Source organism: Humulus lupulus, chromosome 6 (genome assembly GCF_963169125.1).
Source record: "Humulus lupulus chromosome 6, drHumLupu1.1, whole genome shotgun sequence".
Lineage (NCBI taxonomy): Eukaryota > Viridiplantae > Streptophyta > Magnoliopsida > Rosales > Cannabaceae > Humulus > Humulus lupulus.
The window spans coordinates 39,635,801-39,646,572 of NC_084798.1; the positions used below are offsets into that span (position 1 = coordinate 39,635,801).

The window sequence follows — 10,772 nt, forward strand, 5'->3', positions numbered from 1 at the left end:
CAACCTTTTCAATCTCGGTGTCAACGGAAAGTACCGTATGACCTTATGGGCCACTTTCTTCCCGTTCCCACGATTATCTTGCTAGCGACACTCACCACAAACCAGATAGAATTCCAAATTCGCATTCTCCTTCCAAAACAGTGCACAATCATGCTTGCAAGCATCAATGGACTCATATCCCAATCCAATACTCTGCAACTTTGCCTTCGCCTCATAGTTAGACTTAGGTAAAATTGATCCGTCAGGCATAGCGTCGACTAATAATTCCAGCAAACCATCAAAGTAATGATTGCTACACTTGTTAATAACTTTCAGATGCATCAGCTTCACCAAGAAGTTCAACGCGGAATACTTTCGGCAACCCGGGTACAGTTCACTTGACATCTCCTTAAATAAATTGTCATACTTGTCGCGATGTTGAGGATCATCTTGGGGAGGATCATTATAGTTTCCAGCGGGAACGTCATCTTCAGCGTAAACATCCTCCAGGATATCTGCTATCTCATCTCTTTCGTGATCTCGTACCACAACTGGTGGCGACGGCAGCTCTCCATGGTAATGCCACACTTTGTAGGACTGTATGATGTCATTGTTGAATAAATGCATCGAAATTGCATTTATAGGCTGGAACTTAACATTCCCACATTTCTTGCACGGACAACGAACCAAACCCTGATCGTTCAACTGATTTTTAGCGATATCGAAGAACTCCTTAACACCATTTCTATACTCCAGAGACCAACAATTCCTCGTACTCATCCAACTTCTGTTGCTCGCCATCTTTAATCGAAAAAATTAAGAAAATATTAATAATTGTCTTAAAATGAGGGAAATGATAGTCAAAATATTTCATGACTGTTTGTCTCCTAATTATCACTAACTGATAATAATATCTTATCTCTGACCAATATAATTATTTATATTTACCAAAAAAAATGTAGCTAATTATTAATTATTACAATTTTTTAAATCATTTACTCATTTATTACTTTTATTTTAAAATTAAATTAATTATACATTAATTGCATTTTGTAATTTTTTATTAAGTTCTTCAATTTGTATTGGATTATTTACTTAATTAATAACAATTTTATTATATTTATATTTTACTTAATTATATTTTATTAAATCATTTATATTTTTAACTTTTTTCAATTACAAAACATCTAATATTAATGTTAAAATTAATTATTAATTATTATGATTGGTAATTTTATTTTATTTAAATTATAGTTAAAAATTAATTTTTTGATGTATTTTTTAATTATACTTAAATTTTTATTAATTTTACTAACTCTAACAAAATTTGGGCAGCATAACGACTATATTTCAAACTATCCCAAAAATTTAAAAACGTACAAATTAAACACATATATAACCAGAATATTCCCAGATCATACAAAACATATATATACATTAACAAATACATCAATTTGTATATATACAAATATTTAACCATAAAAAAACATATACCAAAACTAATTTTTTTTATTAATACAAAAAAGTTATTAAATACATATTTACAAACATATCACATTTAATATAAAAAAATTAAAAAATATAAACATACATTATTAATCTAATTTTTTTAAAACTCATACTTTAACTAAAATACATATATCACAAAATACAATATAATAAATATTATCATGCAAAAATAAAAATATTACAGTGGGTGAAGTGGCTCCGCTCCGGCAGTGGCTCGAGGACTCCATAGAAAAAAAAATTAAATTTAATACATAAATAAAATACAAAAGTATATTAAAATACTTACAGTGGGCAACTTGGAGGAGGAGGGGCGGCAGTGGTGGCGCCGGGGTGGGGCTCACCTGGGGTGGCCGTCGGGGTAGGGTGCCGTCAGGGTGCAGCTGGTGGGGGTGCGGCTGGTGGTGGTGTGGCCGGAGTGTGGTGGAGGATTAAGAAGAGAAGAAGAAAGAGTAAAAAAAAGGAAGAAAAAAAATGGGGAAGAAAGGCTCACGACTTCTGTAATATCGCTATGACTTTTGTCGGCGCATTTCGTTGCGTCGGCAAAAGTTTTTAATAAACCCTAGGACAAAACGGTGTCGTTTTATTTAGTCCAACTTTTACCGACGCAAAATAGACTTTTGTCGGCGCAACGAAACGCCCCGGCAAAAGTTTAGCCAACTACTTTGTTGAAAACGTGCAAAATTTCAAAAATGCACGTTGACTTTTGCCGACGCATTAGGTGAAATGCGCCAACAAAAGTCTACGGTATTTTTTTTTTAAATCTGATAGACTTTTGCCAGCATAATTCACTAAATGCGCCCGCAAAAGTTTTTTTGTCGACACAATTCCGAATTGTGCCGACAAAAACCTTGTTTCTTGTAGTGCATGTTCATGAATGTTTCTATAACTTTTTACTAGAACTACTCTTCACACTTGTTTTTATCTCTATTCTTTTCTTTAACGTTATTCCATTGATCCTAATTACTTTTTCTCTAGTATTTACTCTTTGACCCCTTTTCATCAACCAAACAACGAAATTTCTTGTTAGAAAACTACAAGTGTGTGTTAACTATTCAAAAGCTTGCTAGTACTTTCATTTTTTTGTTAACTAGTGTCATATTTTAATGAGAAAACAAAACTAAAAAAAAAAACACTTTTTTTCAATAAAAAGATAATCTTCAATGGCATCCAAAAACAAAATGAGAAAAAAATATGAAGAATCATCATATCATATATTATTAGAATTAAACCTACTGCAAAAAAAAAAAAAAAAACTCATATAATACATCAATAAAAATTGTAACTAGTTGAAAAAAAAACAAAGAAATATCTTCAATCAATTACTATCTATTATAAAAATAAATATTTAAATAATGTGTTTCATATATAACTATCTATTATATACAATTTCTGTAATTTTAAATTTTTTAGTAATAGAAACTCAAAAATTTACCAAAAAATTAATCTAACATAAACAAACTAAAATAAAATACTCACCCACTCAATATTAAAAAACAAGAGACTTGAATGTGAAATTGGGATTTCAAATTTATCCAAATCCTAAACGCATACACAAACTAAAATTAAAGGCAATAAACATATTTTGAGAGAGCATTTAAATATTAAATGAATGTAAAACATTATTAATCAAAGAAATAAAAAAAATAAGGTGAAAATACATGTTGTCCCTACTGTAGCCGTGGTCGTGGTCGAGAAAAGTAGGTGCCAAGAACATCGTGGCCGAGATCCCCTAGCACCGAAAACCCCTGCGCCGCCGCCGTGGCCGAGAAACCTAGGCATCTTTAACCCAAGCAGTGTCGTGGCTGTGGCCGAAAACCTTTGTTTGCTTGTGTCGCCGGTGAGAAGCCCAGCCTCCTTGAATCATTTTATCTTCTCTTCTTTGTGTGCTAATGAGAAAAGTGATGAATCCCCAAAGCTCCAATTCGAAAATGATAATATATTTTTATCCTTCTTTATACTTAAAATTTTTGGGGGCACATTTTTGCTGCCCTTGATACTCTTTTAGGACACTCAAAGTGTGCCATTAAAAGTCACCATTAATTCAAAATTCTCTCTCTAGTCTTTTTAGGACCTGCATATTTTTTAGGACACATTGTGTGTCATAAAATGTGGTTTTTAAAGACTTTCATTGAGCGTCCTAAAATTCCATAACTTTTTTAAGGACCTACATTTAGGTGCGTATTCTAAATATGTGACATGGAAATTGTATTTTGTAGTTGTCTCGTTAACTCTTCTTATTGTAGTGAATTGTTAACTAAACAAATGCGTAAACATACTTAATTAGGTATTGAGAAATGCAAGAAAAATAGTATACTTGTAACAAATATGATGCGACTAAAATCAAATGGGAGGGCAATGGAACATAGAATAAGATGTTTTATATTCCTAGTGAATTTTTCAAGTTGTAACCCCTTTTACAAGAGATTTTCACTTCCCTTTCATAGGAATTTCTTATTACATTTAAAATTACACAAATACCCTTTGCTTTTGGCTTATGGAAAATAGAAAAGGACAAATATCTGTTACTTTAATTAACTAACACTGTGATTAGGTTGGAGATCTGGACAATAAGTAGCTTTGGGTTATGCACCATGTAGACGGACTGTACGGTAAATGGTTGTCGAGCGGTGTGCATGCAGGCAGTTTTGCCAGGCGACGTGGTGTTTGGGACATTGCACAATGTGAGTGGGATATTTTCCCCCACGTGTCCTAGGGCACACTCTCCTGTAAGGACTACGTACGTACCACATTGCTTGTGCGAAAAGTTACTTCTTGGTGAGGGTGGAAGTTAAGTGTATGTAGAGTAACCAAAATATTGTTACTGTGAAAGATTTTCATAGCTCTTTTATCTATGTGAACTCTTGTAGCGTTTAGGATAAATTGTAGAGCTAGCTCTCTTAATTTCTAGCTTATGTGGTTTTTTCTAGAGAAATATGGTGAATCGAACCAAATTTTATGTTTAATCTTTAGTTACACATTTACTTCTCTAAATCTTTTGATTGACATCAAGGACTTTTGATTCTTCTTATGGTAAGTATTTAAGAGCCGACTCATTGTCCTTATCTTTTTGTCTATCAAGTACACACTACTGTCCAAAGCAGTAGGCTGTAGATGATTAGAAGCAAAATTCTGGGAAAGTTATTTCCTAATTAATTCTTTTTTCATTATTAATTAGTGAAATTAACCCGCACATATGTTTCTTCTCCTTTTGTTTAGTAATTTCTTTAATTAATTGTAGACATATATATGTTATTTAGATGAGGTAAGATGAAAGCCACCTATTAATTGTATAAATATAATTTAAGAAACTCTTAAATTTGCTATCAATCATGATATATAAACTTTATAAATGACCATTTTAACAGCTGGCTTCTAATATATTTTGCCACTACTTTGTTGGATGGAAATTAATTGGAATTTGGCCTCCTTTTAAGCGTTTACCTTTTTAATACTAATTAGTTACCTTTTTATTATTAATTATATATGTGAGCTTGAATTAATATTATGAAATGGCCGGTTCTGTGTTACTTTGTACATGGACAAGCATTGTCACCATCTTCGAGCTCCGTTTATTCCTCCTAGACGTGATCGATTTCTTCTTGTTTGGGGTGTGGCCGTCTACCAACTTAGATACTATTAATTATATAGACAAAAGATTTGTTTCAAATCTGTTTGTCCATTTTTGTTTGGAAAATCTTTTAGAGTCTCTTGATCTTATCTCCCTAGCTCCCTTATTTTTGGATTAAATTATTATAATCCCTTTGGAGTGCTTTCATTGGACTTTTATATGAAAATCTATAAATAATTAATTTAGATGGATTTTATTCCTCAAACTGCTTCAATCTATAGATGGGGTAATTATTTGTATTGTTGATACTGCATATTTATTAATTAATTATGTAAGATATAGAGTTTTATTGAATTTCATTACTTTAACCATAAATATTTGTCTATATATATAAGGTACCAGTAGCGATTTGTTTTTAATAGCTACAGTAGTGATTATTTTTTATATTTTCAGCAGATAAATAAATTGTAATTTTACTTATTTTACATATATAATGTAGTTATATAGGATAATTTAGGATGTCATTAAGATTTATATATCTTGACGTACAAGTATATAAAATTTATGGGATAATTTAAGATATCAGAATTAAGATTCATAAATCCTAATGCACGAGCGTATAAAAATTGAAATAAGTATATGTGCAAATTTTGATTTTTGTATCACAAATTATTAAGAATTTCCCAAAAATTTATAAGAGATTCACTACAATCCATACCGTCGTCACGTAAATAAATAGAATTTACAAACATATTGATATTGATTAAAAACATTCATTTCCTAATAAATTTTCATATATATTTTTTTGTTGGATATATATATATATATTTACTCTTACAAAAGAAAAATACTAAGTCCATTATTTTTTAACAATGTGCAAATAGGAAAGCTATGTCGTCCATAAACAATTTAAAAATAAATATATATTTTCCAAAAAAAAAATCAATTAATATAACAATCACCGATAATAAAAAAAAAAATTGAACCCAAAAGCAATAATATTTAAAATTTCCACAACCAAAAACAATGAAATGGAGCTATCGATGTCTTGAAATAAACGATTAACAGAAGACCCCATTAATTTACTTATACTGACTCCCACAAGAGAGAAAAGCCTTAATATATTTCAGTCTTTGTTTGATTTTTTGATTTTTTGTTGGTTGAGATCTCATTCTTGAAGTGATGATTATGGTTTTATTGGATAGTTGCAGCTGGTATATCAGCCACGGGTGCAGCAGGTTCAAATGCTTTTTCTGGCTCAGCTTTATTAGTCGTCTTTTCCTCCACCTTCTCAGCTAATTTCACTGCCTCAACCTCTTTCTCTTCTTTTGCTTCTTCTTTTGCTTCTGATGCTACTTCAACTTCTACTTTCTTCTCACTTTCTTCATCTCCCTTTTCCCCTTTCCCTCCATTCTGTCAATGTTTGTTCAATAGTGTACGTCAATATTTAAATATACCAAGATGATAAAATAAATATTATACAATTACTGTTTTTGATTTGGAAATATTTTTTTTTTAAAAAAAAAACCTCATGATTTTAGAAATTTTATGAAAATACAAAAAAAAAAACAAAATAATAAAGTCCATGGGAATGGAATCATAAAACATGTATATACTTTATATAGATAAATCAAAGATTAAATATTTAAAAAAAAAACTAGGGTTGCGCTGAAACAAAGCCATAAATATATTTATTTTTCTGATCGAATCAAAGACAAAAAAATATTATATACTTTGTTTAAACATTTGACACAAAAAGTAATATATATATATATATATATATTCTATGAAAATCTGGCAAAGACAAATTACGATTGAAACTTTTCATGATGTATATGATATAAAAACATAATTAAAAAAATATATATAGTTATGTACGATTTGATGGATTAATAGACAAATATTCTTGTATATTAGTAAAATGGTACGATGTGTTTATCTTGATAATATATCCAGAAAAATAACTCAATTACCTCAACAAGTAAAGTCTGAAGAGATTGAGCATTTTTGTCATCATCAAGAGCAGGCTTGGCCTCATCACCATCATGAAGATCAAGATCAGAATTATTCTTCTCAGCATTGAAGCTGTCATCAGTTGTAATAGTTTTCTCTTCTTCTTCGACCTTCGTAACGTTCTCTTGATCATTACTATTCTCGTTATCGACCTTAATTGACTCTTCCTTGCGTGGCTCCGGTGCCGGAACGGCTTCATCTCCCTTTGTCTTAGGAAAACTTCCACAATTGCCCATGTCGAGTAGTGTTTGTTTCCCGAGAAAATAAACAAGAGAAAATATTATACGTAAGGAAAAGAAAAGAATGAGCCTCTTATTCTCTCTTTCCCTCTTTCTATGTTGAAGAGAGAAAGGTTGAAAAGAAGATCGCAAAGGCAAAAGAATTATTGTTTCGTGGTGTGAGGTAATATGTGATTAGGTTATGTGGCCCTTTATATAGGGTTAAGGCATTTGATTCTATAAATATTTTCTTATACGTACGGCGTAGAATTTTTCAAGGATCAAGAGAGTTGTCAAATTCATCTTTACTATAAATGTATTTAGAAATAAATAATATTAGAAATTTATTGTAGAAAAACATAGTTGTAGTAACAGTTGGGTCATTGTCAATCACAGGCTGTTTAATTGATATTATCATTTTTTTAGTATATTAAAACATTTGACGTGTGTATTTTTCATTATATTAATCTTAATTATTTCCTTTAAAAAAAAATCTTAAATATTGCATATAAAAATAGTATGATTAAATTGGAAAAAAAAACACAAATCACAATATCTTTTGGGACCTGAAGCTGAATCCAAAAGCTAGTACCCATTTAAGTTAATTTAACCTATTTTATTTTTTGACAACAAAGACAATTGATATATATATATATATTAATAATGGACTGTATAGAATGAATATTGAAATTTTAAATTGATTGCAATATATTTAGTAACACACTGGTGGAATTATAATTAGCTGGAATGAGAAATTATAGGACATTTACATTATATATTGTTTTTTCATTAAAAAAAACCTAAAATAATCTTAAATTGTATCTGGCGTGTTTTTGTATTATGTACTGATCGTGTTTTAAAAAATATGATCAGCATAGTCGCCTAGATAAATATATATATATACATATATATATATATATGTATATTAAAAAAACAAAACGCAAATTGTTATATGTTAGTAAGACAAAAAATTATTCTTGGACAACTAAGAGTATTTAGTATTTGGTGACCATAAACATTACTCAGTGGCAATACACTTTTTTTTCTTCCCAAAAGAGGATCATCCAAGAATCCAAAGTTCAAATCTCCTTTTTTTAGACCAAAAAAAAAAAAAAAATCAAAACTTTTCAAACCTCTTTCAATGTTATTTTCCCACAACATATATTTCTCTTTCTTTCCAAATTCTTTATTGTTTTCTCTATCTTTATTTTCCACATCGTTTTCTTTTGATTAGTTTTTCTATGGATCCCTTTTTATTTTCTCAAATATTTATATCATTTTAATACTATATATTTTGTTTTGGTTTATTACATCTTATAGTTTAGTTGATATTAAAACACTATCATATTTTTGACAAAACAGTATATAAGCACCACTTGAGCATAATTGGTTAAGAGGTATTTGTATACTGATTTCACAAATAAAAAAAATAGTATTATAGTATAGGAAACTTTTCAAAAATATGGTTTATATAGCAAAAATATGAGAATTATACTTTTCTTAATTTGTATAGGAAAATTTATTAAAGAAAAAATTAAAGTATGAGAAACACAATTAATAGCTAACTAAAATATGATAATGTCATATTTTTTATCATAGTTATGTTTTCTTTTATTTTGAAGGTTATTTTATTTTTTTCAATTTTTTTTATTTTTTTTCATTTTTAATTATTTTTTCAGTTATTTTTTCTTTTTTTTCCTTACTTATTTTTTCTTCTATTTTTCCCTTTTCTTTTTTTTTTCTACCAATTTCTTTTCATTTTTTTTCTTTGCAATTTTTCATTCTTCTTCTTCTTCTCATTTTTATTCATTTATCTATTTTTTTTCCTGCATCATTTCTTTTGTTTTTTTTCTTCATATTTTTTTAGTTTTATTTCCTAAGCTTTTTTCCTTCTTTTTTCTTTGTTGACGCCGTTTCTCGTCAAACAGTAAAAGAAGAACACGTAAACAATGAATGACAATGGCTAAACGAAATAAAACAAATCAAACACGCGATTTTTACGTGGTTCGGCAGTTAAATCTGCCTAGTCCACGAGTCTCTGTTATTAATCTTAAGACTATCTCTGAAAATTCCTTAGCATGAATTCTGCAGAGTTTTCTCTCAAGGATTAGAATTTCGGTCCTTTACAATGGTGCATGGCTTCTCTATTTATAGAGAAGGATGCAGAATACTATCCCACATATTTTGGGTAGTTACTCTTTTGTGAATAAAATAAATGGCTTTAAATGCCTATAATCAGATATAAAAGGAAACGCCCCTGAAGACCAGGAAACGCATAACTGACCAAATAATATCCCACGATTCTTGGGGATTTACATTTATAAATGAGGATTACATCTCATATTTATAATACTTGTAGATATTCAAGGTGATTATCGCGTATCTCTAAGGCTTTAGCATCCCAGGTCTCACGTCATGGTTCGAGCTAATGGCATCTCCCGAGATCACGTCTCTTTCGAGATCATACATACATCTAGCTCGAGACCCCCGATCCGAAGTCGTCCCCGAAGATGAGTGTGTTCTCGGAGCTACCTTTCGAGATCATATATTCGAGGTCATATATCATACTTTGCAGGCTTGATATACAATCCTGGAGCATACTTCAATCCTTACGAGACCATTTGTTGTGAATCCAACTTTCGAGGTCATATTTACCATGGCTCGAAATCTGGGTATAACATCTTGCCCCCTCAAAAGTATTTGTTCGAATCCTAAGAGAAGGAAACTTTTGAACTACTTTCCTTGAGAACTGTACCGTCACACCTTTGAAAATGGACACGCGTCAGCTGGGTATTGCTCATTTTAGGTACTTTAGTACCTTGGAAACACGCCCACGATCGTCCGTCTGACAACTTTTCGGCGCCTTCTTGTCATTGATCCCCATCCGTTTGATCTAGTGAGGATTTCATTCGACGCTCCTGATTAATTCCTTTTCCCCACCTATATATACAAGGCCCCACTCTTCATCTTCTTCACTTTCATCCTCATTCGCCATAAGCAAGAAAAGAAGAAAAACAAGCCCAGAGACCTCTTTGCAAAGTTCCTGTTCCGTGCATGTTTTCTCGACCAAAGAAACAAAGGAATCCTGGTCTGTTCGAATCAGTGAGTTCTTTCCTGCAACCTCTTCTCCAATCGACGATCTCTCTGCAATCGCCATTACTGTGTAAGTATGCCGTTTTTGTTTTTCGTTTAAAATGTTCTTGCTGTGTGTGCTAGTTTATGTTCTTATCATGATACGATAGGAGGTTTTGAACCGATAGGTTTTTATGCTTTCTGGATTTTCACTCTGGAGGTTCGTCTCTGGTTTGTACCCAGTTTTGACGTGTGAATGTGGTTCCCATTTTCTGGGTTTTGAAATTCTTAGGCAGCGTTTCTTGTACATTAAGCTTTCGGATAGAAACATGGGCTTTGACAAATGCACGAAACCCAAAAACGCTTTTCCTGGCTAACTGCCACTCTCCTTTCCCTTGAATTTCAGGATTTTC

At 31.0% G+C, this 10,772-nt stretch overlaps 1 protein-coding gene across 1 annotated transcript; it reads right to left on the minus strand.

The window, feature by feature from the left end:
* Positions 1–6,036: 6,036 nt before the first annotated feature.
* LOC133783972 (uncharacterized) lies at positions 6,037–7,454 on the minus strand. The gene is made up of 2 exons (XM_062223539.1): positions 7,030–7,454; positions 6,037–6,469 (listed from the first exon to the last, which is right to left on the minus strand). Exons 1-2 carry the CDS (start codon positions 7,303–7,305, stop codon positions 6,251–6,253), a joined length of 495 nt encoding a protein of 164 aa, XP_062079523.1. The 5' UTR covers positions 7,306–7,454; the 3' UTR covers positions 6,037–6,250.
* Between the last annotated feature and the right edge of the window lie 3,318 nt (positions 7,455–10,772).

Excerpts from the sequence above, each read along its gene's own strand:
- LOC133783972 (XM_062223539.1), bottom strand. The coding sequence starts at position 7,305 with ATGGGCAATTGTGGAAGTTTTCCTAAGACAAAGGGAGATGAAGCCGTT. Across the intron at positions 6,470-7,029 it reads TTCAGACTTTACTTGTTGAG|AATGGAGGGAAAGGGGAAAA; the intron begins GTAATTGAGTTA and ends AAACATTGACAG.